We start from the raw sequence: 26,346 nt of genomic DNA, 5'->3' as shown, positions 1-26,346 counted from the left end.
TCTTCGTAGGCGACACTGGATCAAGCTCTCAGTCTACTCCGGCGGCATCACTCATCACTGCAGTCGGTGCAGAAATGTCTAGATCGCGCAGACGATTTCCTCCAGCATGTGAGCGGGGGCGTGGAACTGGAGCACCACGCCAACTGGACACTCAACCTGGACCAAATCGACAACCAGGATAAGAACTTGGCGGCTGTCTTAGAGGAGATGATGACTTGGGAGCCGCTTGCGGGCACCCGGCTGATGAAGGAACTCGGACGAGAAGTTGAAGCCGCTCGATTGAGGAGCGCCCGAGTCAGACAGCAGATGGAGGCCTGCAGAGAAGTTCATGAAAGGTGCTCGTTTATTCATCTGTCCCTTTTTATTCCAGTTACTTGTCTGTCAATCCAAATCTCGCATGATCAAATTGTTTTTTAGATGTGCGTTTCTCTGGGCCTCATTCCAACACGAGAGAGAGAGGCTTGTCGAACAGATGAACGACTCCGAGAACAAGGCGGCCGCCTTTGCCACGGCGAAAGCTGACAGTCTCCAGCAGGCGGAAGACAAGTGTGGTAAATACAAGGTGGGAGCGACACAGATATTAAGTGTTAGCTGCTCTTTATTATTATTATTTTAAAATATATCATTTCCCGCCACAGTCTCTGGTAACTCAGGTCGACATACAAGAGTTAGCCCTCAACGCTCTGAAGGAGAACGCGACCGAGTTAGAGCGGCTCCTCGCCAAGTCCGACGCAACCGTTATCACTCGAGTGCTCTCGTCGCTATGGCAACGCTGGAGTAGGCTTCGCGGTGTGGCAAGGACCCAAGAGAGGGCGCTGGAGGACACTGCGCAGGAATGGAGAAACTTCACAGAGAAGGTAAGGAAGATAATGGACGCTTAAAAATGAATTGTGGCGGCCGCGCCACAACATTGAGAGCATATTGCGCAATCGCTACATCTTTCTAAATTTGTTCGCCTTGTTACTGATTCAGGTCAGACAACAAATCTGTTTTATCTGGTCCTCAGATGGATAAAGTAGAATCGGTCTCGACGGACCTTCACAGTCGCATCCCAGACAGCACCGTGGAGAAGGCGGCCACCAGGGCGGCGCTCCAGACCCTGCTGGAGTACCATGACTCCTTTGTACTGGAGGTGGAGAAGGAGCAGTCTATCCTGGCTCTGCTGAGGCGGCATATCCACAGCCTCAGAGGAGATGAGGAGGAGGAAGAAGAGTTGCAGAGCAAGATGGAGAATGGCCAGCAGGAAACGCAATGCTTGCAAGAGATCAAGCGCATGCGTGAAGAGTATGACAGGTAGGTGATGCTTTGTTGGATGTTGGATTTCACATTTCCACATATGAAAATATTCTCTTCGTTTGCCTTTTCAAGCCTTGTTTCTCAGGTGAGGGCCAGCAGGGTGCAAGTGCAACAGGAGTTGCGAGAAAGAGAGGAGGTGGAGAGAGAGCTGAGCTTAGTCAAAGGTTGGATTCAAGACACCCGCGGCTTGCTCCTGAGTCCCACCGCTGACCTCGACACGCTGTTGCAAGAGCTGGAGGTGCTCGCAAATGACAACGCGTGCGCGTAAGATCTGCGTCTGACGTCTGTCCCTTGTCGCAGAGCGCCCACGACGGGGTCATCAGCCGACGTCAGAGCGTGGAGCGCATGACCGAGATGCAGCAGTCCAAGTACCACGATCTGCAGGCGGCTTTGCCGTCGGAGCTCAGCATGCAGCTTGCTGAGGTGACCCTGGCTCTGGGCTCGGCCGAAGACCAGGTGAGCACCAAAACACTCCTAACACTTTATTAGAATGACTTCCGTTAATCCCCGGTGTCTTTCTGTCGTGTGTTCCAGGTCCAAGCCAGAGAACGCGAGGTGCACCAGACGCGGGACGTGAAGGAGGACTTCAGCTGCAGACTGAAGGACATCGAGAGCAAACTGAAGAGCATCACGTTGAGATTTGAAATCAAGGGGCCCAGTCTGGAGGAGGCTAAAGAGGAGAACAGGGTAATCAACCTGACTGATTGAATAATTAGCAAGCAATTAACCCCCCCTTAAATTAGCTATCCATTGAGCAGATGTTTAGGTTAATGAGTGTCCAAAGGTTGAATTGCCCTCCATTTTGTCGGAGTGCGATAATCGTCCTTGTATTTGTGGCCATTCCGAGCTGCAAAAAAAAAAAAAAAGTCACAAGATGCCACCGTTTCCTCCCCAGATACTGCGTGAGGAGTGTGAGTGCTGCGCTCACACCCTTGCCGAGCTGGCGGCGGCCGTGCAGGAATTTGGCGAGCAGAACCCCCTGCTGTGCAAGCAGCTAGGCGACGTTGTGGCCCAAATGGCCAAAGCGCAGCGCCGCGCCACGCAGCAGGTCCAGGACAGGAGCAATAGACTTAAAAAGGTCAGAAAAAAAAACGAAACAGTGTGCCATTATTTATGTAGTCTGTAGCTCTGACACTCAGCATCATTTGCACTATTTTTGTTTACCACCAGCAGGTAGCGCCAAATCAAAGTCAAAGTCAGCTTTATTGTCAATCTCTCCACATGTCACAACACACAAAGAGACCAAAATTACGTCAAATGAAATTCCCTATGCGTTTGAAGATAATTCTGATGTCTTAGTTTGAATTAACGCTCCGTTCTCTTCTTTATTATATAATCCTGAGCAGGCAGAGAAGCAAATGGCAGAATATCAAAGCGTGAAGGAATTTATTTTGAGCTGGTCCGAAAAAGCGGAGACTCTGGTCTGCGGTAACATCGTCTGGAGTCCACTATCACAACTACAAGAGCAAATCCGAGCATATCAGGTGAGTCTTTTTTATCAGTTGACCTTATTAATATTTGACCTATCTTTGTTTCTAAGAAATCCTATTTGTGAATATATACCTTTTGCTGACAGTGCAATAAAATCCATTCTGAATTGCGATTCTAATTGAAACCACTTATCTCTTTTCCAAAACAAAGACTTCATCCTGTCTGAATATAACAACACAAATGTGCCGCTAATTGGAGTCTCTTCCTCTAATTTTGAGCTGAATGTCGGCCCCAACTGAGTATTCAGCACCCTTAATTAGTACCATTTGACAGGCCGACAAGTCTCCTCCCTTTCTCTCGTTTAAATTACGCTTTGCCGTTGATAGCTGTTGCTGAGAGAGTGTCGAGGTCTCCATGGCGACCTGGAGGCCCTGGCGGAGTGGGAGGTGCAGTTGGGGGATTTGCTGGCGACCAAAGGGTGGAGTCACCAGGTGAAGCACCTCAGCAGACGCACGGAGGAGCTGCAGCTGGTGGTTAAGACTCGCCTGCAGAGTCTGCAGGATGCTGTTAAGGTAAATTAATGGCTTCACTGTGTCAACAGTGCCGCCGTGTGGCGATTGTCGGTATTGCATCCCTCATGATTGACTCCAATAATCTGGTGCCTGCGGCAGGCAAGACAGTCATGTTCCACAAATCTGTCATCGGTACAAGTTACTGTTTACATTTGCTTGTAGCACGAGGCTGCAAACATGCGCACAAGCCACATTTGACTCACGATAAGTTACACATTGCTCTGGAATGAGCTGTCATCTATTACTTCCCTGTGTCCGTCAATTTGGAACAAGGTCAATACAAACTCATCAGACCATGTGACCCCTTTTTCATTTTTTCATTTTTTTTATCCTTAGCAAACAAAAGTGTTGCTCTGCCAACAATGAAATGAAAAGCTTTAATTGGTGGTTATACGCAACCAGTTGGTCCTCTTTTGTGTCTTCTCATTTTCTAATTAGCTATCACTTTCTATTCCGCACTCATAATCATATTTGGTATTTCAAAGGACATATCGCATTTGGAGGCTGAGGTGAAGAGTCTCCACGCCGCAGTGGACCAAGTCCAAGTCACCCTGGCCTCCCCCGATCTCAACAGGCTCAGTCTGAGAGAGCAACTCACACAGAGACAAGTAAAGTCAATGCACGACAACACATGTAGGTGATTTTTTGAATACACATTGGACCCTCTCCCCATTTCAGCGTTTGCTGGCCGAGATGGACGGCTTCAAGCGGCAGGTGGCGGCCGTGCAGAGGTGTCAGAGTGCCCTCCGGCTTCCGGAGGAGGTGGTGGCCGGTCTGGCTCTCTGCCGCACAGCGCAAAGCTTGCAGCAGGAAACCAGCCAACTGCAGCACACCACCATCCAGCAGTGTAACATCCTGCAGGTAAATTCCACTCAGTAGTCATGCATGAAAAACATAATAATTTATTATAATTATCTCCTAAGTATTTTTTTTGCCATGTTCTAGCAAGAGTCTGTGTCAGGAGTATCTGGGTTTTCTTTTGAGCCCTTTCAGACTGCTATTATCTGCCAATCCTCCAGTTCTGGGCTGATTTACCTTTTAAACTCCTTGTAGTGAAGCTTAGTCATTAGAGGATGGGTCCTGGGAGACCGGCGAGGGCAAACAACTCCAGCATCACAACATAGTTATTGCCTCTCCTCAATGACGGTTGTGAAAATTATATTTAAAAAAAATGTCTGTCATGTCTTGTCCAGGAGGCCGTGGTGCAGTATGAGCAGTATGAGCTGGAGGTGAAGAAGCTGCAGAGGTTAATAGAAGAAGCCCACCGTATCGTTCAAGACCGGCCTGTCTGCACCAGCAACATTCAGGAACTTCAGGCACAGATCCACCACCATGAGGTCAGTCGAGATGAAATATGGTCGTGATGTATCTCAATCAGGGCAACCTCAAAAAGTAGATAAACAGGAAGTGGATTTCCTGCTTTATTCTGTGTAAGTATATATATACAGGAAATGGTAAACATTTGCCGTTTCTTGCCCAAGCTAGTCATTCTCTAGTCATGTTCATTTTGATGAGCAAGATGGGTGCCTGGCCCGCAGATATTTCGACTTTATCTGATGGAGCTGACTCATGTTCGCTGCTTCAAGCCAAGTGTACTGCTATTCGAGCCTAACTTTGTGCACTTGGGAAATGACGCGGCAGTTTGTTCCCCTGCTGCGGAGATTCAAAACAAGAGCCGGGGAAGCTCGCGTCCCTGGGAACCAGTTTCTTTTGATGTTATTTTCAGCCTATTTGCCTCCTCGGGCTTTCTTACTACTGAAATCTCTCCATCGTGGCGGCGGTTGGCCTCTTAAGCCGAGCGCCTCGCTTCTACCGCTGGCCTAGTTAGTCACGTGACCTGATTATATGTGCGTTGACCATCTGCGGCGCTCGGGGTCGAGGAGTAAGGGGAGGGGGGAATGGCCCCGCCATTCGCGCTCATACCACAGCTGAAACCTGACACCATCTTTGTCAGTCCTCCAAACAGGGAGTGTTTCCTCGCTTGCTCCCTTTTGTCAGAAGGAATTTGCCGTGAGGATTGGCAGAGGAGTTTAAAAAAAAGAGGTGACATCACTTCCTGTTTTCCCTGCCCTTTTTTTTTTTAGGTTGGAAGGAATTTTGAATTCAACATCTTTCTCTCGCCTTCTCTCTCAACCAAATATCCTTCCTGTTAGCCCGAGCGCCGCTCTGAGTCATACGCCCGTTCTCGCCTCCGATTGGCTTAGAGATACAGAGGAGAGAGAGAGAGAGACCCGGAGCTGTCGTCTTTCTATGCGAGCGCTACGAAAAGCAAAGGCTGGCTGGGAAAGGGAGGAGAATGCTCCGTACACACCGGCGTCTGATTCAGCATGCGGCCAACTGGGCGAGCTTTTCAGTGTTAACCGTCAAGTAGTGCCCCACCCTCGTCTGACCCCCCGCGGGCGGGCGGCTTCTGTGTCGCCGTGGGTATGTTGTGACAGGAGTTGGCCCAGAAGATCCGAGGCTACCAGGAGCAGATCGCCTCGCTCCATTCCAAGTGCAAGATGCTGACGGTGAAGGCCAAGCACGCCACCATGCTGCTGACGGTCAGCGAGGCCGACGGCCTCTCGGACGAGCTGAGCGACGACGACATGCACGGCGCCGGAGTAGCCGGCGACAAGCAGCTTCCTGCGCACCCCTCGGTCGTCATGGTGAGTGGACGAGGTCCCGCATGCATCTTGTGTGTGTGCGTGTATGTGTGTGTCATGGCATCTTCTACATAAGAACTTAATTGTTCATTCAAACCATTCACTGTTTTGCTATGTCACTGAAAAAGTGCATCAGAATGGGGACTTTCTCCAAACTCCTCCTCTTTCTACAACTTCTATATTTTATTGACATAACTTTTAAAAGAGGTCTGTGCATATTTCTGTTTTTGCTATTTACATTTATTTCCAGCGCATTCAAAAAATATATTTTAAGGTATTTTATTATTATATATAGGAGTTTAATTATTCCTCATACATCATTAGTCATCCAAATTTAACTTGTCTTCTATGGGCCTGAAATAAATTATGTATTTTAAATAGTGTGATTCAGTCTAATATAAAATTATTATTTTTTTTTTACATATTTAGAATTTTTCTACTTTAATTATATTACTATATATATTTATTTAGCTCAACCACATCCACTGTAGTACAAAAACTCTTAGTCATACTTGATTTTCTTCCTTCCTGTGTGCATGTCTGCGTGTGTGTGCACTTTTTATATCACATTCAGCAGCCTGCTGTGCTTGGAAATCTCATACTACCGTATACGTCTCACATTCCACGTCCTTGTCACTGCTGTCTGCGCTGTGTTGTGCCCGGATACAGGATATGACAGCATGTTTGTGTGTGTGTGTGTGTGCGTGCAAGCACACCAGCATGATAGTCTTCAAGATAAACATATTTGTTGACTTGCAGTTAAGCGCAAACTTTGCATGCCGATGTCTTCCGTTGCACCGCATTGCATCATAAAGCCCGGGAATGCGTCCCGCGTATTTGAATAAAGCCCCGAGTGAGTTTAGCCACGTTGTGAACAGCCAAAAAGGCAGCAGCACAGTTAGGCCTTGGCTCACATTTCCACTTCTGTCTCGCTACTCATGCAGACAACTGGGCCACTTCTAGGACAGCAAATGAGGAGGAGTAGAAACGTATCGTTGACTACAGATTGTCAAGTGAGGGGGATTACGCTGCCTGCCATCACATGAGATCCATTACAAGAGCCGCTATGACGTTTGCGTCTCGGCCGCTGTTGGGCGGCGACACAACATAATGATTTGTGATTTGTTCCTCGTGCAATTACGTGCCAACTGCAACCTGCTCAACCAGCACTTCCACTTTTGATTTGAAAGCCTATTCTCGCTCTTGCTTTCTTTTTTTCTGTTCTCTTACTTTTTTCATTGGGCCTTCTCCTGTCCTATGTTTCCCGTTTTACCCCCCTCCCCCTCCCTCCCTCCCTCCTGCTTCTTTTGGTGTGGTCAGATGACGGCAGGCCGCTGCCACACGCTCCTCTCCCCCGTGACCGAGGAGTCGGGGGAGGAGGGCACCAACAGCGAGGTCTCCTCTCCCCCTGCCTGCCGCTCCCCCTCCCCTGGGGCTTACGCTGATGCTCCCCTTAACCAGGTACTGCCCATCTGCAACCCCCCCCCCGCTCCTCCCGCTGAACCCTGCCTGGTCTGCCAGCTCTTCACATGATCACCCTTCACTCTATTCTTTTCAAATCGCACCAATTTGCTCTTGAAATATCAAGGTATTCCAGGTCATAAAGCCTCATTCACATCATAAAGCTGATTGAGAAAATACCAAGATCTGGGCAAAAGGTGGTGTCTTTGAAGAATTTAAATTATAAAACGTTCAGTTTTCTTTATCCAAATAATTGCATCAATATTTATACATCGTGTTGATGACCTTAAGTATTTTTAAATCATGAAAAACACTTTCTAAGTATTTATCTGAATTCAACAATTTTCCACTGCCCACTCACTTATCATGCACTCACGCAGCAGGGTCGAGGTGATCTGAGTCGAGCCGCCCTCCAGGAGCTCTACGACCCGTCCGTGGAGACCAGCACGGCCAACCTGGACGACCTGCAGAGATCTTGGGAAACGCTCAAGAACGTGGTACGGTTACCTCGACCCGCTTTGAAGTCAAAGCGTTTTCATTCTCTTTGTCGTGCCCTAGATAAGCGAGAAGCAAAAGACTCTGTATGAAGCTTTGGAGCGACAGCAGCACTACCAGGAGTCTCTGCAGTCCATTTCCACCAAGATGGAGTCCATTGAGGCGTCGTTGGGTGAAGGCTTGGAGCCAAGCAAGAGCCCCGAGAGCCAGATGGCGACACATCAGGTGAGGGACTGCACAATATCTTTGTCAAGTCGACAAATATGTCATACTTGATAAGTTCTATTTCTTTTAACCAACCATCCTCACCCAGGCTCTGATGGACGAGATCATGATGCTGCAAGAAGAGATCGGCGAGCTGCAGACGTGCTTCTCGGAGGAGCTGTTGGACGGCGACGGCGATGGCGAGCCCGCCGACCAGCTGGCTTTGCAATCCACCCTCACCGTGCTGGGAGAGAGGATGGCCACCATCAGGATGAAGGCTTCCGGGAAACGCCAACTGCTGGAGGTGAGCTGCTTCGCAATCAATCCACATGAATGTGAATATCTGAGGCAACAAAAAAAATTGAAGCACAATTCCAGCATCATGTTCCAGATGACAATGTGGACGATTCATTCCTCGCAGGAGAAGCTCAGTGAGCAGCTCGAGGAGCAGCGTCAGGAGCAGGCGCTTCAGCGCTACCACAGCGAGGCAGAGGAGCTGGACCACTGGCTGCTCAGCACCCGCGCCACCCTCAGCACGGCGCTTCACCTCCAAAACGAAGACCTCGACATGGAGGAGCAGCTCATTGACTGCCAGGTGATGTGCTCAATTACTTTGTGAATTCAATTACAGCAGAAATCAGGTCAGCGTCGTTGCACCTCTATATATGGTCGCGCAACTACATGACATTCTTATACAGCTCGTGATTTGACTGTTTCTATGGTAACGTATCACAACAGGAGCTAATATTAGACCAGCTAATAGATTGTCAACATTGGCCCTATCGTACACTGTAATTCGGGGGTTTCATGTTTTCCAAGTTTCCCTCCTTAAACACACCTGATTCAAATGATCAGTTCATCCTCACGTTCTGCAGGAGCCTGATAATTGAATCAAAACATGTAGGAATGCGACCCCCGAGGACTGGAGTTTGAGACCCCTGCCGTAATTGTTCTTTCTGCGTCCGTCTGCCTCGATCAGGGGGGGAGGTTAAATAAGCTGATTATTGCTCTCATATGCCCCCTCCCCTCGTGTGGAATCTTGGCTAAAACCATACACATACTAGCAGACTAGAAGATTAGCTATACTTTAATGAGATAACAAGAACAAATAAATCCACATTTGAGATGTCATGATAGTGTCATATGTTTCATTTTGATTCGACACTAAACATGATTTTGATGCAAGGCATTTTTTTTTCTCTTTTTAGAACATGCTGTTGGAAATTGAGCAGAAAGTGTCGTTTCTGTCCGAGCTGTCGGTGCACAGCGAGAGCTTGCTACTGGAGGGCCGGGCCGAGACCAAGAGCGAGGCGGAGCAGCTCACCTTCAAACTGCACTCATTGAAAGACAGCCTCATGGAGCTCCAGCAGATGTTGCAGGACAAGCAGATGGACATACAGGTGAGGGAGGGGCCTGTGTGCGACACATCACAAAATGTTTTGCCATTCCGAGCTACTACATTTTCTACGCCACTGAACAGAGCAGTAGCATCGATGGTGAAATACAATGGAAATAATTCTGTTTCCCCGCCCCACCCACAGGGTTCATTGCAGGAACCGGATGACAGCGAGCCGGACTTGTCGCTCTCGCAGAGCCCCAGCGTGCAGGATTGGCTCTCCCAGGCTCGCTCATCGCGCACTCAGCAGCATCACGACAACCTTCTCAGACAAAGGGTGAGGGCAGACTGCTTTTTATGTTTGCATTTGCTAGTTTGCACTGTTTCAACCATAATTGTATCTTACCGACTTTTTAAACTTTGTTTTAGGAGCTGAAGGAGTATGTTGAAGAGCAGAGGAGGTTGCTGAAGTCAGTAGCCAGTGTTGGGGAAGATTTACTCAGTCAACAGATCACAACAAATGGGGACAGGTCAGTTCGCACACTTATTATTATTTACATTGTATGGATTTCATTTGATTTTAATGTCATTTTTCTTCCTTTCTAGCAGTGAGGTGTCATCTCTTCCTGTGGGAGTTTTGCTGGAGACCGAGAGCGTGTCTCAAGGGGACCACTTGAGACGTTGGGAGAACCTGAATAAAGATCAGAGCACTAAGCTGCAGCTCTCGCTCAACACACTGGAACAGGATCAGTTCAGCCCGGTACGCACGTACGTGAACATGTATGTCATCTACTTGAGTCATCTCTCATGCCGCCCGTGTGCGCAGATCATCCACCGTTCCCGTCTGACCAGTCCCGGTATGGTCTTCCGAGGCGAGTCCGGCAGCCAGGACGCTGGCTCGCCGACAGCTTTATTTGAGGCCTGTGGCCAAGCTCTAGAAAGAATCACCGAAGAGGTAAAGCAATCGCTTTTGCTTCTAAGTGTCACCATGTAAATCATCTTTGCTCCTCCCGCAGGCGGAAAGCGGCGACAAGACGACATCGCTCTCCTCAGGTGTGACGGCGCTCCAACAGAATCTGTACGCAGCAGTGTCGGCCGCCTCCACCTGGTTGGACGCCGCCGAGAGCGAGATGCTCTCGGGCCCCGTGCTGCTATCTGAAGACACGGAGACGCAGCTAACACATTTCGAGGTAAGAAAGAGGAGCAAGGACTCACAGTGAGCAGATTCAGTAAGTATCTCGCTGGGTCAACCTTGCAGAGCACCAATAAAGATCTGAAGGAGATGAGCAGAGAGGTGAACCAGTGTAGAGATCTTCTGGGTGGAGGTGCAGGAAGGGTGTGTGGAGGTGAGGAGCAAGCCTTGATGGAGGACACCCTGGAAGGTCTCCAAGAGAGGATGGGCCTGCTGGAGTCCACCCTTGAACAGAAATGCGACACCATGAGGGACAGGCTCCAAGAGCACGTCAACTTCCAGGTAACAGCGTAATCTCCCGCAAGAGTGTATGTTTGACTTTGAACACCACTCGCTCTTCTTTGCACCAGAACGAACTCCGAATGCTGTTCACAGCTTTGAGCGAGAGTAAACACCTGCTGTTACAGAAAATGGCCGCCACAGTGGATAGGCCCGCAGCCAAGCAGATCGAGGTTCGATGCCAACACGCATAAGATCTGTCAGTTGTATGTAGACCGCTGGTAATGCTTTGCCCGCTTTGATTATTTCTGCGAATGTGACTTTTTGCAGACATTCTCAGAGGTGGAGGACAGCCTAAGGGAGTTTGAGCAAAGAGTGACCGAGCTGAAGACCAAAGCCGAAGGGGTCCAATCTGACCGACTCTCCCACCAGGAGCTCCTCAAACTACACGTAAAGCAAAATAACACAAGACTAAAAGACGAGCTTCCGTTCTCCAACGGCATTGGCGTCACAGTAGTCATTTTTCACGCAGGACGCGTACGAAGAGCTTCTGCTGCTGGTGGGCTCCAGAGGCAGCGGCCTGAAGCGAGCCCTTGCCCTCAAGGCTCAGTACGAGGCGGCGCTCCGAGACCTCACGGACCTGGTGGACACGGCCCAGGACAAGATGGCCGCCGACCAGAAAATGACAGTCGCCTCGGTCACTGAGGTCCAAATGCTATTGGACAAACACAAAGTAAGATGCCATTCTTTGATGGATTAGTTTAACCTCCGTATGGTTAACATTTCATTTGTTTCACCCCTTCAGGAGTTCTTCCAGAGCCTTGAATGCCACATGATCCTCACTCAGACCTTCTACAGCAAAGTGTCTGGATTAGTAGCACCGCGGGAAAGCCAGGCCCTAGAGGAGACCATGTCTTTAGCTCACGGTGTCCTCAAACAGGCCCACAGACGGGGAGTGGAGCTGGAGGGCATTCTGGAGGTGAGGATGAGTTTCCAAATTTCATTTCAGAGATGCACATAAGCAAGTGCTGATGACCTTGTCTCTGTCAGTCATGGAGCAGGTTTGTAGAAGACTACCAGGCTCTGTGTAGACAGCTGGAAATTGTCGAGTGCAGCATCCCCACGGTGGGCCTGGTGGAGGAGACCGAGGAGAGACTTTTGGAAAGGATCACTCTCTACCAGGTAAGGCTCTTTTGGGATAAACGAAAAAAAAATGGGACATTGGATTTAAGCCCTCAGTCTCATCTCATCTTCTGTTTGGTTTCAGCGTCTGAAGGCCAGTCTTGCCGAGCATCAGCCCCAACTGTATCAGGTCCTGGAGGAGGGCAAGAGGCTTCTTCTGTCTGTTAGCTGTTCAGACTTGGAGAACCAGTTGACTCAGCTGGGAGAACACTGGCTCTCATCAACCACCAAAGTCAACAAAGAGCTGCACCGTTTCGACTCCACCCTCAAGCACTGGAGCAGGTCTATTTTTGTTTGGTCTAACCGTTTAGTTCAGTCAATCAGCTCTCCGACATTTAGGTGTGATTTCATCGAAGACAGCATTTCTAATTTTGGTGGTTTAATCTTGTTGTGTACTTGCTAGGTACAAAAGGGAGTCTGGAGAGTTGAGCCACTGGTTGCAGTTGGCTCTAGACCGACTTGAGTTTTGGACAACGCAGTCTGTCACTGTGCCTCAGGAGCTGGAGACCGTCAGGGATCACCTCTGTGCCTTCCTGGTAGGTTGTGACGTGAACTCTTGAGTGGTGTTCATACCTGTTGTTCACTGAGAGTCACTTGGACTTCACGCAGGAGTTTTCCAAAGAGGTGGATGCCAAGTCATCTTTGCGTTCCTCCGTCCTGAGCACCGGCAACCAGCTCCTGAGATTGAAGCGGGTGGACACGGCAAGTCTGAGGACAGCCCTGGGCCACGTCGACACGCGGTGGGCTGAGCTTCTCACTCGCATTCCCGTCGTCCAAGAGAAGCTCCATCAGGTCCGCGAGAGAAGATCCGCTCCCGTTTCTTTTTCTGTTGCCGTCGTAACTCTTTGTCATCTTTTGGCCTTCAGCTGCAGATGGAGAAGCTGGCGTCCCGACACGCCATTGCCGAGCTCATCAGCTGGATCACGCTTATGGAGAACATCATTAACGAAGACCAGGGTCAAATCGCTGGAGCTGTGGGCTCAGAGGTGGTCCAGATCTTCTTGCAAAAGTACAAGGTAAAAAAACACACATTTACAAACCGAGCAACCCTACTGGCTAAAACACTTTTTTTGGTATTTTCCAGAATCATGTCTTAAAATATCAAATATAAAAATTGGAAGCCCCCCCCCTCTTCTTTTCACAGGGGTTCCGCATCGACCTGACCTGCAAACAGCTGACGGTGGACTTTGTCAATCAGTCGGTGCTGCAGATCAGCAGTCAGGACGTGGAGGGAAAGCGCTGCGAGAAAACCGACTTTGCTGAGCGCCTCGGTGCTATGAACAGACGATGGCAGGTCCTCCAAGGTCTCATCACTGAAAAGGCAAGTCACCTTTTGGCCTCTTCTTTCAACAGACACTGACTTATCTTTTTTTTTTTTTTATTGTTTCTTTTTCAGATTCAGCATTTAGAAGGACTTTTGGAAAGCTGGCTAGAGCATGAGAATGGAGTACAGGCCTTAAAAACATGGCTGACACTCCAAGAAGAGAAACTGAAAAAGCGACACAGGATAGAAGATGTTGCATCGGTGCAGAACGCACTGAAAGATTGTCAGGTAAGAAGTTGATTGCTGTTACCACAATTTCCCGAAATAGTGGCTTGGGACACTTAATATCAACCACACTTGTCACTCCTCCAGGAGTTAGAGGAACTTGTGAAGGAGAAAGAGAAGGATCTAGAGAAGGCTGAGGAACGTGGCAAAGCTCTCATTCGGGATAAGGAAAAAGAAGCCTGCGCTGGTGTCACAGAGACCCTCAAAGGACTCAACCAATCCTGGGCTCATTTGAAGCACATGGTAAGTCAATTCCTCCATAAATCAACCGCCGTCTTATTTTTTTTTTTTTGGACTATAATCAAGTGGACTATAATCAAGTGTTGCTCTCACAGATAAGTCAGATGAAGGTGAGCCTGCGCTCAGTGCTGGAAGAATGGACCTTATACAGGCGTGTTGCAGAGGAGATCGATGGGCACCTGATGGAGGGCAGGTACTGTGTGTCCCGGCTGCCCCTCATAAGTGGCTCCCAGGAGGCTGTGCAGCAGCAGGTGGAGAGTCTGGAGGTGAGTGCTGCACACACTAAAAAAAGTAAGGTGGCGCCATCTGGTGGATAAAGGATCTCTTGAGCTTTGTTTTGATGTGTCGCCTAGAACCTGCAAGAGGAGATGGACAAGCAGGAGAGCAGTCTACTCAAGTTTGGATCTGTAACCCAACAGCTCCTCACCGAATGCCACCCGTGTGTGGCGGAAACACTCAACAGAGCAATGCGGGATGTCAACAGGAGGTAAAAAAAAAAGAAGAATCCCAATTGGAGGTGAAATCCCAAATGATGACACTGTTTTTTTGTCAGGTGGAACAATCTATTGGCGCAGATCTCGGAGCAGCTGAGGAGCAGTAAGGCTTTGCTGGGGCTGTGGCAGAAATACACTGAATTATTCGCCATGTGTACAAAAGCGGTGGAGAGGCAGGAGGAGCGTGTCGACCGCCTGCTCAAGAGCGCCACCGACAGGGACATCACAGATGAGGAGAGCAGCGCCTGGATCAAGGACTGCGACGTGAGTACAAGGAGGCTGCATCAGTGGGAATCCAGACAAAAAGCGAGACGTGCCTCACTTCACTGATTTATTACAAGCCCCCTCTGCAGAGTGCTAAATTACATTCTTCCTCCTCAGTGTGATCGAATGAAGAGTCACAGTCCAGTCCAACAAAAGCCTTTAAAGAGTGGCGAGACAAGCCTTTGATTTACACAACAGGGGGTCATTCAGTGTCCTGCTGGGAGAGTGTGGTTCCTTGCTTGGGATATTTTTCTCTTGCCTTAATGGTCTTTCTCGACTCCTTAATTGATGAATTAAAAAAGGAACGAAAATATGGAATTCCTAACGGGGCTGTTTTTGGCAGCCATAGCTACTAATATAAGGACTTGTGATTTTAGTTCTCAAGTAAATCATCGAAAATGGGAAAAAGAAATTGGGAACTAGTCTGGGGCCTCAACTTTTGTTTCAGTCTGCATTTTTTTAAAATAAAATTTGGTTGATGTCACTGGTATTACAGGAATGTCTTGGTGAGCAGGAATTGGTGAAACATTCCCTGCAGCAGCTGGAAACATTGGGAGAGCAGCTGAAGAGCCGAGTGGACGTCTACTCGTTTGCGGCTCTGCATTCCGACCACATGTCCCTGACTTATCGCTTATCGGCGCTGCCGCACTCGCTACGCAGGCAGCAGGAGGCGCTGCAGGTACGTAGCGAGGAACTCAAATCCTTTTTGATACCTGTCTTCTCACGGTTGTTTGTTAATTGTCATTGACTAGTGTGGAAGTCGAGCTTGCGAGGGCTTCAGGGACCAATTGGATGGGCTCGTTCAAACGGACGCCGAAGCTGCGCAAGTGTTGAAGGAGTCGGAGCAGCTCGGCTCGCCGGCACTGAGTGACGTTCAAACGCGGATGGACAAACTGCGGGTCAGACGTCTATCCATCCATTATTTTTATTTCGTCTATCCTCATTGGGGATGGGAGTGAGCGAGCGTTGTTGTTGTTCTCAGGCTCCCTTGTCCAAGCTGAGCCGTCTGTCTCCAGACCTGGAGCGTGTCAATATGCTCATGTACAAACTTCCGGTTAGCGATGGAGACTTGAAGCGTGTACAGAGGCTGAACCGAGCGTGGGCGTCTCACTCCGCTCTTCTCAGCGAGAGGTTCAGGTACGCCTCTATGCCCACGCATGTTTCCCGTCTGGTCTGCTCAACGCTGGTATTAAAGAAAAAAACGCTTTATGACTCCAGTAAACTGCAGGCGGCGCTGCTCCTGCACCAGACATTCCTACAGAAGTGCGAAGCCTGGATGGACTTCCTGTCTGAGGCGGAGCACAAACTGGCCGCCGAAGTATCGGGCAACTACCAAAGTCTGCTGGAGCAGCAGCAAGAGCATGAGGTCAGAATTTCACTTTATGAAAAGGAGGAAGGGAGACAGGAAGGAAGAATGTCAGTTTCCCGTCGACAAGGTGTGTCTTTGTTTACAGTTGTTCCAGGCTGAGATGTTCAGCCGGCAGCAGATTCTTTACTCCATTATCAGCGATGGGCATAATATGCTGGACCAAGGACAAGTGGCTGATGGGTAAATAGAGCAATGATAGGTTACAATTAGACTTTTGTAAAATGAATCCTAATAACGGACTTTAACTCCTCCAACAGAGATGACTTCAGTGTGAATCTGGCCTTGCTGGCCAATCAGTGGCAGGGCGTGGTGAGGCGCGCCCAGCAGCGCAGGGGCATCATCGACAGTTTGCTCCATCAGTGGCACAGCTACCAGGAGATGTTGGAAAAGCTGCTGCGATGGCTTCAGGATGTGTCGCGCGAGCTGGACGCACGTCACCCCGTAGGGGAAACCATCGCTCTGCAGCAGGCCAGGAACCTGCTGGATCAGATACAAGTATGATGTAAACTGTCATATTCCACACTATTGACATTCATACAGGGATGAGAATTTTCCGCGGATCCGCAGATTTCCGTGTGTTTTTTTCTCTCGAAAGTATCATTTTCGTGAATCGTGTAAATCCGTTGAGAAAATGTTGTTTATATATGGGGGGTGGGTGTAGGGAAGCGGCAACATTAGCCTCGGCGACTCGCGATCATTTGCCCGCCCACCGCGACGGCATCTCACGGAAATCGGCTTGCCTCTGTAAACCTAACTAACAGGCAGCAGTGATGCGACAACATCCGCCTTATTTTCGGCAGCATTTTGGCACTTTTTAACTTAACTTACGGGGAGAACTAAGTGTTTTTACACCGCCACTTACATTCTCATCCCTGTTTATAGGAAGTAAGCCAGTGTCTAACCAAACCCACACCCCATTTCAAACCAACCGTAGACTCCCTTAGTTAACCTCTACCCCCTCGGTCCACTCTCCCTGTCCCTGCTCCTGCAGCTGCGCGAGCGCGTACTCAAGAGACAGCAGGGTGGCTACATCTTGACGGTGGAGGCCGGCAGGAGCTTACTGCTGTCGGCCGACGGGCAGGCAGAGTCCACGCTGCAGACGGAGCTGATGGAGGTACAGGACAGGTGGAGGCACGCACACCAACGCTTGGACCAGCAGAGGAAGGAGCTGCACGCTCTGCTCAAGGTTCGGAAGTAGTGGTGGAAGAGCAAACTGGTCATTTTAATTGAGAAATACATTTAAAAAGTGGACTCCCTGCGTAACATTGTGTCTGCTGACTGACTTCTACTTGGGTGCGGCATTCCTTGCCCAAACATGATCCCATTTCATCCTCAGATAAACCCCCGCTTTCTATCCAGGTGCTAAAAATAGCCCGCGCCCATTGGAGCGCGGTGTTCCCTGTCCGCTCTTCTGAGCGCTTTTTTTTATTTATTTTGCATTTATGTACTGTTTGCCGTGTAGAATTGGGAGCGATGCGAGGAAGGCATCGACGCCTCGCTGGAGAAGCTGAGGGCCTTCAAGAGGAAGCTGTCGACGCCGCTGCCAGACCATCACGACGAGTTGCACGCTGAGCAGATGAGATGCAAGGTGAAGATGCTGCACATTATTATTCATAATCATGCGGCAAAATTATATATTTTTTTCTTAGTAAATAACAGGGAGGGGGTTTTTTTTGCTGGTTTTGTTGTAGCAGACACATCACAGTTATTACCGGTTCCTGGACCTGTGCTCATGTTTGATGCATAACACGTCCTCAAATTGTCTGGGGGGAGGAGCAGAGAGATAAAAGAGGGAAAGAGGGGGCAGGGTGAAAGAGAGACAAGGAGGAAGGGAGAGCATGCGCAGAGAGCCAGTGGGGGTGTGGATGCATACATTGATGCAAGGCAAAAAAAAAAGTGGGCTTTTCTCGTCGTCATATTGTCTTCTGCACACAGGAGCTAGAGAACAGGGTCGAGGGTTGGAATGATGACCTGACTTCCCTGTCCCTCCTGAGAGACGCCTTGGTGGGCGTGGTCAGCAGTGATGACATCACGCTACTCCAGGAGCGTCTCCAGCTTCTCCAGGGCCAGTGGGAGGAAGTGTGCCACCAGGTAAAGTGTCTCGTATGCTTTTTAGCAAGCTTTCAATTTTTCTTATTGGATTTAGTTTGAAAATCAAATACAGATCATGATGTTATGTTTGTATTGTCAGGTTTCCCTGCGCAGGCAGCAAGTAAGCGAGAAGCTGAACGAGTGGGCTGTGTTCAATGAGAAGAACAAGGAGCTGTGCGAGTGGCTCACGCAGATGGAGAGCAAAGTCTCTCAAAACGGAGACATCAGCATCGAGGAGATGATCGAAAAGCTGTGCAAGGTGATCCCGCCGCAAGAACGACACACACACACACACACACATAAACGCCGACCTCCTCCTCCTCCAAGTCTTCATGTGTTAACTTGCTGTTGATGCCCCACCAGGACTACCAGGAAGAAATTTGCGTGGCCCAGGAGAACAAGCAGCAGCTGCAGCTCACGGGAAAACGCTTGGCCCGGGCCAGCCAGGACAGCAAGGCAGCTGACATACAACACAAGCTCAATAAAGTCAGCGAGCGCTGGACACACCTCCTCGACCTCATTGCAGCCAGGTGGGTGAAACCCAAAGTTATGTTGAAAACATAATCATAGGATTATCAATCTATATAAGTATTATCATCATAAAATATGTTTTTTAAATAATTTAATATTGTAATTCGATTTAAAATGAAGCAATATTACTGCTATATGATAATATGAACAATTATTTGAACAAGAAACAATAATAGTAATTCATCTACTATTTTGTCCTTGTGGTGTTGCCGTCCCACTTTAGACAGACTAAAGCTGCACAGAATGAATGGACAGTGAACTGTCAATTACTGCCGACTTTCAAACACGTACAATTTAGATCCAGACGTTTGTGAAATGCAATTCTGGAGTCCCGCCACCACTTTTCCAGTGCCGCCATCCGGCTGTCGTCCTCTGGAGACAATCGGGGGAGGACGCACTGACCTCACACAAGACAGCTGCGCTCTCGTTGTCGTCTACTTCACTCTAGTGACGCGTCGCGGGGATATTAACTTTAAAGCTATTACTGCAATTTCTCTCCAGCGCCATTTGCTAGTGCAACGCTTTTGCGCATACCAATTTTCCGCACTTTGCACTGGTGTCATGATGCATGGCTTCTTCTTTGCTTGTGTTGCTTTGCTGTGTATGTTTCTGCCCGCCTCTTTAGCACATGCCGCTGACTGTAAGTCCACATTTAGAAACGGCAGGACTTGTCACTCTATCCCCACAACGCACACTTCTTTTTTTTTTTTTTCCAACCTTGGAGCACAACAGTTGATAAGTCACACTTGTGCCACACTACACAACAGCAGCTGCCCCCACCCCGCCCCTCCCCTTTCCACTCAACCCAACCTCCTTACTGTGTACATTCCGGAGGAGAAAGTCCACACACACACACAGACGAAAGAGAAGACGGTTTGTACTCCGTCCTTGGTAAAAACGGCTTTTTTGCGCACTCCCATGCTTTTGGACTTGGGGACCGAGAAGATGGCAGACAGCCCGGACGAGGATCTGCCATACTGTGACTGCGATGTGAACAGGCAGGACAACCTCCCGCAAGCTTTTCTGCTGTGTTGTAGCTTTGTGTTTTTATGGTGACTAAATGACAAGTCATCTTTTATGTTTGAGCAAAGGATCAGGGATAAGAGTTGTGCGGCTGTTGCCTTTTTTTATTTTTTATGGCTGCTTCCAAAAAGTACTCAGTCTAATTCTGCCGAGAGTGTATTGCAGATTTTAGTTTCTGGATCAAAACAAACGTGGATAACTTGACATAGAAATTTTGTCAGCTGACTGAATTATATTAAATACAATAATATTACTAAGGTCATTTATTAATTGCATACTATAGCTTTAAGTTGAGAACACAAATGCACAAAGTGGCTAGTGAAGGCCATGTGTGACATTTTTAATGTCACCGTCACCCTCTAGTTGTGTTGGAGATGTGCCTCCAAGTGGCGTGTGAGTGTTTTGGGTGTGAGCTGGGGCCACTTACAGCTTGTGCACATTGCTTTTGTTTTGGTTGACCTATCGCAAATGTGAGAGCATTCATTTCAATTACTGTATTGCTTGCAACTTGTCATTCAAATGGAATCAATTAAGATGAGTTCTTATTTGTGTTCTCTGGCTTCCTGTCTTCAGGTTGAAGAAGTTGCGGGAGACCCTAGTGGCCGTGCAGCATTTGGAGAAAAACATGAGCAGCCTGCGCGCTTGGCTGGCTCACATCGAGTCCGAGCTTTCCAGGCCCATTGTCTACGACACGTGTGATGAGCAGGAGATCCACAGGAAGCTCAACCAGCAGCAGGCAAGACTGTGCAGCCAGTGGTTCTACATATGTCACAATTTCTTTACACTGTGCACCTTTTTTCCTCCAGGAGCTGCAGAAGGACATCGAGAAGCACAGCACGGGCGTGGCGTCTGTGTTGAACCTGTGCGAGGTACTGCTTCACGACTGTGACGCCTGCTCCACTGAGACCGAGTGCGATTCCATCCAGCAAGCCACCAGGGGCTTGGACCGACGCTGGAGGAACATCTGCGCCATGTCCATGGAGAGGAGGCTCAAGTCGGTGTCGCGAATGAGCTAGCGCGGGAATCCAATCGGCTGTTAAATTAACCCCTGGGCTGTTTCTGTGCAGGATTGAGGAGACTTGGAGGTTGTGGCATAAGTTTTTGGATGACTACTCCCGCTTTGAGGAGTGGTTGAAGACTTCGGAGAGAACATCGGCTACGCCCAATTCTTCTGGAGTCCTCTATACTGTTGCCAAAGAGGAACTCAAGAAGTTTGAGGTGGGTTTATGTCTATGATAGTGTTAAATGTGCAAATCGGGCAGGCAGGGATTTAGGTTAGTGTTACAAGTCAAGTCAGGCTTTCTTTGCATGTTATTGAAACTCCATGATAGAGGAAACATTAAAGGGTCATGTTACACAAACTCGTCTGAGCCGGTCTGCTCAGCTGCGGCAGTCCGTCACACTGGTGCTGTCCGATCTGGCCTGCTGCCATCCCTCATGTTTGTGGCTGAGCTTGGGCTCTAAAGCATAAAACTTGCATTTTTTTTCCAATGTTCAGGTGTGGAAATTCTAAAAAATAATGAAATACTCCTTTTTGTGTGGGCAGGCTTTCCAACGGCAAGTGCAGGAGTGCTTGACCCAGCTGGAGCTGATCAACAAGCAGTACCGCCGCCTGGCCCGTGAGAACCGAACCGACATGTCCTGCCGTCTCAGGGAGATGATGCATGATGGGAACAAGAGGTGGGACAACCTGCAAAAGAGGGTGGCCGCCATCCTACGCCGTCTCAAGGTAATGACTGCACGCTAAAAGCCGACCGATACAGTGCCTTGCGAAAGTATTCGGCCCCCTTGAATTTTTCAACATTTCGCCACATTTCAGGCTTCAAACATAAAGATATAAAATTGTAACAAGTGGGACACAATCGTGAAGTGGAACGAAATTGATTGGATAATTTAAACTTTTTTAACAAAGACAAAACTGAAAAGTGGGGCGTGCAATATTATTCGGCCCCTTTACTTTCAGTGCAGCAAACTCACTCCAGAAGTTCAGTGAGGATCTTTGAATGATCCAATGTTGTCCTAAATGACTGATGATGATAAATAGAATGCCCCTGTGTGTAATCAAGTCTCCGTATAAATGCACCTGCTCTTTGATAATCTCAGTTTAAAGCGCTAAGAGAACCATGAAGACAAAGGAACACACCAGGCAGGTCCGAGATACTGTTGTGGAGAAGTTTAAAGCCGGATTTGGATACAAAAAGATTTCCCAAGCTTTAAACATCTCAAGGAGCACTGTGCAAGCAATTATATTGAAATGGAAGGAGTATCAGACCACTGCAAATCTACCAAGACACGGCCGTCAAATGTTGAAAAGTTCGAGGGGGCCGAATACTTTCGCAAGGCACTGTATATTTAGTCTAGGTTTAGCTAGCTCCGCTTAGCAAAATGTTCCCGTAGCACTTCATCAACCAGCGTGAGGAGTTTGAGACGGCTCGAGACAGCATCCTGGTGTGGTTGACCGAGATGGACCTACAGCTCACCAACATTGAGCACTTCTCCGAGTGCGATGTACAAGCCAAGATTAAACAACTCAAGGTAGCCGCAAAGCGTCTGTGGCTTCTCCCGGAGCGTCGATGGCCCAACCCGTGTTTGTGTTTGCTTCAGGCATTCCAGCAGGAGATCCATTTGAACACGGGCAAGATCGAGTTGGTGTTCAAGCAGGGCGACGCTCTGATCAAGAAGAGCGAACCTCTGGATGCCGCTGTGATCGAAGAAGAGCTAGAGGAGCTGCAGAGGTACTACCAGGAAGTCTTTGGACGCGTCAACAGATACTACAAGAAGCTTACGCGTTTGCCCGTGAGTGCACTCAACTCATACGTATGAGCAATTACAAATGTACACCGCAGTGGAAACCTGCTTTCATTTTTTTCCCATTCATTTCCCAGCTGGTGGACGACGAGCTGGATGGTTCCGACACGGAGGACGGCGCCGACTTATGCGAGCTGCAGTGGTGCGACTCCACGCCTCCTCGCACCTCCAGTCGCCAGACCTCAGCGCCGGCCACCCTCATTCGGGCGGAGCGCTCGGGCCGGGACACTCCGGCCAGCGTGGACTCAATCCCATTGGAGTGGGACCACGATTACGACCTGAGCCGGGGTCTGGAGAGCCCGGGGGGGCGCAACCAAAGTGGAATGAGCCAAGGGCACGAGGACGAGGAGTATCTGAGGACGGATACTACAGTACTGTCAGGTTAGTCTTTTTAGTGAGTTCTGTTATTACAGCGTGCAACAACAGAGGGCGCCTCAAGCACATGAAGAGAAGTTTGTTTCACTGTCAACACATGTTCTTTTTACATTGAAATGATAATGAATGAATATTATTGGGGCCAAGACCATGCACTACACCAACAAAGGTTTTGGGCCACCTGCCCACACCTCCACAGCTGGAAGAGCTTCTGCTACCCACAAACTGAATGCTTTGTCTTTCCTCTTCAGACGTAGTTATTCCCGAGAGTCCCGAGGCCTATATAAAACTGACTGAGAACACATTGAAATCATCTTCCGGTAGGAACCGCAGAACTGGGCTGGATTGTCGCAGCATGTGTCAGGAGCGAGCACGCCACCAGCTCCATACTAAATCGTGCTTCTCTAACAGCGGCCCTTCGGGGGTCAGCACGGCAGCTGCAACTCTCATCCATCCATCCATCCATGCATCAATCCATGCATCCATCCATCCATCCATCCATCCATCCATCCATAGTCATGTCAATCAGCATGTTGAGAAGAATCCTTTGCATATTTTGCATGTTGGATCCACATCTAGTCACCATGTTTAACCGGCCATTTCTGACTAATGCATGCATCCTGTCTGTCTCCAACATGCCCGATGACAACATACTTGCCCAGTTAGGGATTTTTCACCCCCTTCCGTTTTGTGCGCAGGCGACCCAGGACAACTGGAGGCCAGCCTCAGACAGCTGGACCAGGCTCTGGACGCATCACGCTACCAGCTGCAGGCCAGAGAGGACGCCGCCAGCCGCTCAAGCCCCGACGCTGACTCCACATACATGGGCTATGTGAGTCGTTGCTATTGATTCATTGCAGTAAAAAAAATATATATATATATATTTTCTATGTTTAAATTCATTATCGCTGATGCAGATGCGTCTAATGGGAGAGTGTCGCGGCAGCATAGACGCGGTGAAGAGAGCCGAGGGAGAGCTCACTGAGGATGAAGATGAAATGCCGGGACTCACCAACCTGACCAGCACTGACAGTCAGAATGCAGGTCCGTCCCTCTTACGTAACACAGCACATCATTTGTTCTACAAGCAAGTCCGGAGCTGTGTTATTTTCCACGCAGGTGTGATTGAGCGCTGGGAGCTGCTTGAGGCTCAGACTTTGAGTGACAAGCACAAGCAGAACCTCCAGCAGTGGCAGCAGCTCATCTCAGACCTGCAGACCATGCGGGCGTGGCTGGGTCGCTGTGAGGCCGAACTGGGCCAGCTGCGAGGCCTGGAGCTTGGCACGGATATCCATGCCATTCAGCAGAGGATCAAGAAGCTCAGGGTTAGTGCTTACAAATACAAGCATCTCTCAGAAACGCTTCTTTCTGAAGATACCGGGTTTTTTTTCTTTCCTGTATGGTGGTCAGGAGCTTCAGAAGGGGATGGACAGCCACAAGTCGGAGGTCCTATCCGTCAACTTGAGCAGCGCCGGCTTCCTTCAGTTGGAACCTGACTCTGAGGAGGCTTGGGAGCTGCGGGACGCTCTGAAGGAGATGAACGCGCACTGGGATCGCCTCGGCACGTCGCTGGAGGAGTGGAGGGAGGAGCTGCAGAGAGCGCTCATGCAGTGCCAGGTGCTGGAGCAACACAATGTTGACCATGCAGAGAGGGATACTTTAAGAGTGAAGAGGAAAAATTAAACACTTTAGAAGAATGCTTCCGCACATGAACAAAATGTTTCCCTTCAGGAGTTCCACGAGATGAGTCACGGTTTGCTACTGTGGTTGGAGAACATCGACCGCAGGAGAAACGAGGTGGTGCCCATCCCTCCCAACCAAGACTGGCAAACGCTGCGAGCTCATCACAGGACACTCAAGGTACTTTGACGACATATTTCTTCCATTTTAGTCAGAACCCTTTTTGACACAATTTCATCCTCACGTAGCAAATCAAGCGCGAGCTGCTGGACTCGCAGCAGAAGGTATCGTCCCTCCGGGAGCTGTCGGCTCAGCTGCTGGTCAGCACGGCGGCCGCTGCGGCGCCGCTCCACCGCTCTTCGGGCGGAGAGTGTCTGGAGGCGCAGGAGAAGGTGCACGTGATCTGGAACAGGCTGCGTCTGCTCCTGCGTCAGGTGGATGCCGACCTGGACGGGCTGCAGAAGCAAATGGAGCGTCAGAGTCCGCAACAGGTGGGGCACGACGACGGCACTTCAAATGGAGACGTTGCACTCGCTGCTCTCTTACGTTTGCAATTTTTCTTTTATATTCAGGAATTCTCACCACTGTCTGTCGGCAAATCAGGCATCGCCGCTGTCTCTCTGGCAGCCCCGGTTCTTTCACCTGTGGTAATGTTCTTTTTCATTTTCGGACATCAACTAGGAGTATGAAGGCCATGCTAGAAAGTCAAATTTACAAGGAAAGCACGCCTAATGTCGCAAAATAAAGCAAGAAAGCTGCGCTTTTATTTTGCAGATTAAAATGTGTTTTTTGAAATTATGGAAAACTAATTCACTCAAATTAATGTGGTTTTCGTTTAGATTAATTTATGGTTGTTTTCATATGGTTGTTTTAGTATTTAGTAGGATTTCATTTTCTCCAAGTTACTTTAAATAATGAGTTTTTTTTATAGAATTTTTTTAAAAAAATGTAAAATTTTGACTTTATTGTGATAAACATTGTGTTGTTTTAGTGTGGCCTTAATAGTCCTCGTCCATGCAATACAGCAATTTTGTTTTCCTGGCATTTTGGTCAAATTGGAAGTTCCATTATTTTGTCAGAGAAAAAAGGCCTGTAATATTTTCTGGTCGAGCGCCCCGCTTGTGTTTAGTTTTTTTAAGTACAGTTTTTATTATTTTAGATGCTGCTTTCAGTATGTTGAGCCGGCAAACAAATGCACAAGAAAAGCTGGCTTTTCTTTTTTAAATATGTCTTTTGTTTTTTACAGAGAAGCCAGATTTCTTGCCACTCAATCAATCAATCATTCACATCATTGATTATTACATTGCTGCTTTGTTGACGATTGTTTCTCTGCAGAAAAGTTTTTTGGCTTTACTCTCCTGAGTTATTTTTTGTCCTCATTTGCCTCTTGACTGAAACATTTCTTTTTTCTTTTCTTTTTTGACGCCTCCCTCCCTGCTCATTACGCCCTTCAGCCTCGAGGCAAAAGTAGTCAGGCCCAACCCGGACCCCCCAAGAGCAGCCCGCGCCACAGGTACCTCGAGCACCGCTCCTTGAGCTCTACAAAGACGGGACCGTGGTGGAACTCTAAATGCGAATCAGATCAAAATAGAAACATGGCATTCCATGGTGTCCCGCTTTTTCTAGAGGTCATGTGACCAGCTCACAAGCGATAGGGAGCAGCCTCCTGTCGGGCTCTTCCCTTTTCGCCTTTGAATGTTTTCTTTCACTGCTTCACTTTGCTGCTTGTACTCATAACCCCCCCCCCCCCCACTCACTGGCCCACTGGATGCCAACATCTATTTTCACTTTTTTTGTTTCCCCTTAAGGTTTCCTCTCATTCTTAACGGGATGTGATGCAATAAGCCTTCTAGCTTCCCCTCCAACTCCCACGTTCTTACCTCTTTCCT

At 48.8% G+C, this 26,346-nt stretch overlaps 1 protein-coding gene and 1 long non-coding RNA gene across 4 annotated transcripts in view; one reads left to right on the top strand and one right to left on the bottom strand.

Moving 5' to 3' along the window:
- Positions 1 to 26,346, top strand: part of LOC133146926 (nesprin-1-like) — a 48,044-nt gene that overhangs the window by 19,523 nt on the left and 2,175 nt on the right. For 2 of the 3 annotated variants that reach the window (XM_061271026.1, XM_061271027.1), the window contains 68 exons: positions 10 to 335; positions 418 to 562; positions 639 to 857; positions 1,007 to 1,293; positions 1,369 to 1,534; positions 1,597 to 1,752; positions 1,831 to 1,983; positions 2,192 to 2,374; positions 2,643 to 2,780; positions 3,114 to 3,299; positions 3,785 to 3,907; positions 3,978 to 4,160; positions 4,493 to 4,636; positions 5,738 to 5,947; positions 7,265 to 7,405; positions 7,786 to 7,902; positions 7,964 to 8,125; positions 8,214 to 8,408; positions 8,526 to 8,699; positions 9,313 to 9,504; positions 9,646 to 9,777; positions 9,870 to 9,970; positions 10,047 to 10,200; positions 10,267 to 10,395; positions 10,457 to 10,630; positions 10,699 to 10,914; positions 10,983 to 11,084; positions 11,182 to 11,301; positions 11,384 to 11,584; positions 11,657 to 11,830; positions 11,902 to 12,033; positions 12,119 to 12,315; positions 12,437 to 12,569; positions 12,643 to 12,825; positions 12,900 to 13,049; positions 13,178 to 13,354; positions 13,430 to 13,585; positions 13,670 to 13,825; positions 13,918 to 14,088; positions 14,176 to 14,309; positions 14,376 to 14,580; positions 15,077 to 15,259; positions 15,333 to 15,479; positions 15,563 to 15,717; positions 15,799 to 15,946; positions 16,035 to 16,129; positions 16,207 to 16,444; positions 16,941 to 17,135; positions 17,412 to 17,537; positions 17,885 to 18,040; positions 18,141 to 18,299; positions 18,404 to 18,570; positions 20,168 to 20,330; positions 20,401 to 20,588; positions 20,662 to 20,812; positions 21,141 to 21,323; positions 21,992 to 22,129; positions 22,199 to 22,390; positions 22,480 to 22,783; positions 23,029 to 23,097; positions 23,476 to 23,609; positions 23,695 to 23,821; positions 23,897 to 24,102; positions 24,188 to 24,394; positions 24,509 to 24,637; positions 24,706 to 24,948; positions 25,030 to 25,104; positions 25,912 to 25,970. In XM_061271026.1, coding sequence (XP_061127010.1) covers positions 10 to 335; positions 418 to 562; positions 639 to 857; positions 1,007 to 1,293; positions 1,369 to 1,534; positions 1,597 to 1,752; positions 1,831 to 1,983; positions 2,192 to 2,374; positions 2,643 to 2,780; positions 3,114 to 3,299; positions 3,785 to 3,907; positions 3,978 to 4,160; positions 4,493 to 4,636; positions 5,738 to 5,947; positions 7,265 to 7,405; positions 7,786 to 7,902; positions 7,964 to 8,125; positions 8,214 to 8,408; positions 8,526 to 8,699; positions 9,313 to 9,504; positions 9,646 to 9,777; positions 9,870 to 9,970; positions 10,047 to 10,200; positions 10,267 to 10,395; positions 10,457 to 10,630; positions 10,699 to 10,914; positions 10,983 to 11,084; positions 11,182 to 11,301; positions 11,384 to 11,584; positions 11,657 to 11,830; positions 11,902 to 12,033; positions 12,119 to 12,315; positions 12,437 to 12,569; positions 12,643 to 12,825; positions 12,900 to 13,049; positions 13,178 to 13,354; positions 13,430 to 13,585; positions 13,670 to 13,825; positions 13,918 to 14,088; positions 14,176 to 14,309; positions 14,376 to 14,580; positions 15,077 to 15,259; positions 15,333 to 15,479; positions 15,563 to 15,717; positions 15,799 to 15,946; positions 16,035 to 16,129; positions 16,207 to 16,444; positions 16,941 to 17,135; positions 17,412 to 17,537; positions 17,885 to 18,040; positions 18,141 to 18,299; positions 18,404 to 18,570; positions 20,168 to 20,330; positions 20,401 to 20,588; positions 20,662 to 20,812; positions 21,141 to 21,323; positions 21,992 to 22,129; positions 22,199 to 22,390; positions 22,480 to 22,783; positions 23,029 to 23,097; positions 23,476 to 23,609; positions 23,695 to 23,821; positions 23,897 to 24,102; positions 24,188 to 24,394; positions 24,509 to 24,637; positions 24,706 to 24,948; positions 25,030 to 25,104; positions 25,912 to 25,970 — 11,234 coding nt within the window. Of the gene's footprint in view, positions 1 to 9; positions 336 to 417; positions 563 to 638; positions 858 to 1,006; positions 1,294 to 1,368; positions 1,535 to 1,596; positions 1,753 to 1,830; positions 1,984 to 2,191; positions 2,375 to 2,642; positions 2,781 to 3,113; positions 3,300 to 3,784; positions 3,908 to 3,977; positions 4,161 to 4,492; positions 4,637 to 5,737; positions 5,948 to 7,264; positions 7,406 to 7,785; positions 7,903 to 7,963; positions 8,126 to 8,213; positions 8,409 to 8,525; positions 8,700 to 9,312; positions 9,505 to 9,645; positions 9,778 to 9,869; positions 9,971 to 10,046; positions 10,201 to 10,266; positions 10,396 to 10,456; positions 10,631 to 10,698; positions 10,915 to 10,982; positions 11,085 to 11,181; positions 11,302 to 11,383; positions 11,585 to 11,656; positions 11,831 to 11,901; positions 12,034 to 12,118; positions 12,316 to 12,436; positions 12,570 to 12,642; positions 12,826 to 12,899; positions 13,050 to 13,177; positions 13,355 to 13,429; positions 13,586 to 13,669; positions 13,826 to 13,917; positions 14,089 to 14,175; positions 14,310 to 14,375; positions 14,581 to 15,076; positions 15,260 to 15,332; positions 15,480 to 15,562; positions 15,718 to 15,798; positions 15,947 to 16,034; positions 16,130 to 16,206; positions 16,445 to 16,940; positions 17,136 to 17,411; positions 17,538 to 17,884; positions 18,041 to 18,140; positions 18,300 to 18,403; positions 18,571 to 19,401; positions 19,570 to 20,167; positions 20,331 to 20,400; positions 20,589 to 20,661; positions 20,813 to 21,140; positions 21,324 to 21,991; positions 22,130 to 22,198; positions 22,391 to 22,479; positions 22,784 to 23,028; positions 23,098 to 23,475; positions 23,610 to 23,694; positions 23,822 to 23,896; positions 24,103 to 24,187; positions 24,395 to 24,508; positions 24,638 to 24,705; positions 24,949 to 25,029; positions 25,105 to 25,911; positions 25,971 to 26,346 lie in introns of those variants that run through there. The other variant, XM_061271028.1, reaches the window with a different exon arrangement.
- LOC133146928 (uncharacterized) lies at positions 2,481 to 4,497 on the bottom strand. Its single transcript, XR_009711450.1, has 2 exons — positions 4,335 to 4,497; positions 2,481 to 4,154 (listed from the first exon to the last, which is right to left on the bottom strand). It is a non-coding gene; the product is annotated as an uncharacterized LOC133146928 (long non-coding RNA).

The sequence above is a fragment of the Syngnathus typhle genome, linkage group LG22 (assembly GCF_033458585.1).
Source record: "Syngnathus typhle isolate RoL2023-S1 ecotype Sweden linkage group LG22, RoL_Styp_1.0, whole genome shotgun sequence".
In the NCBI taxonomy this organism is placed as follows: domain Eukaryota; kingdom Metazoa; phylum Chordata; class Actinopteri; order Syngnathiformes; family Syngnathidae; genus Syngnathus; species Syngnathus typhle.
The sequence above is the reverse complement of the archived record's forward strand: the minus strand, read 5'-3'. Positions and strand labels throughout refer to the sequence as shown.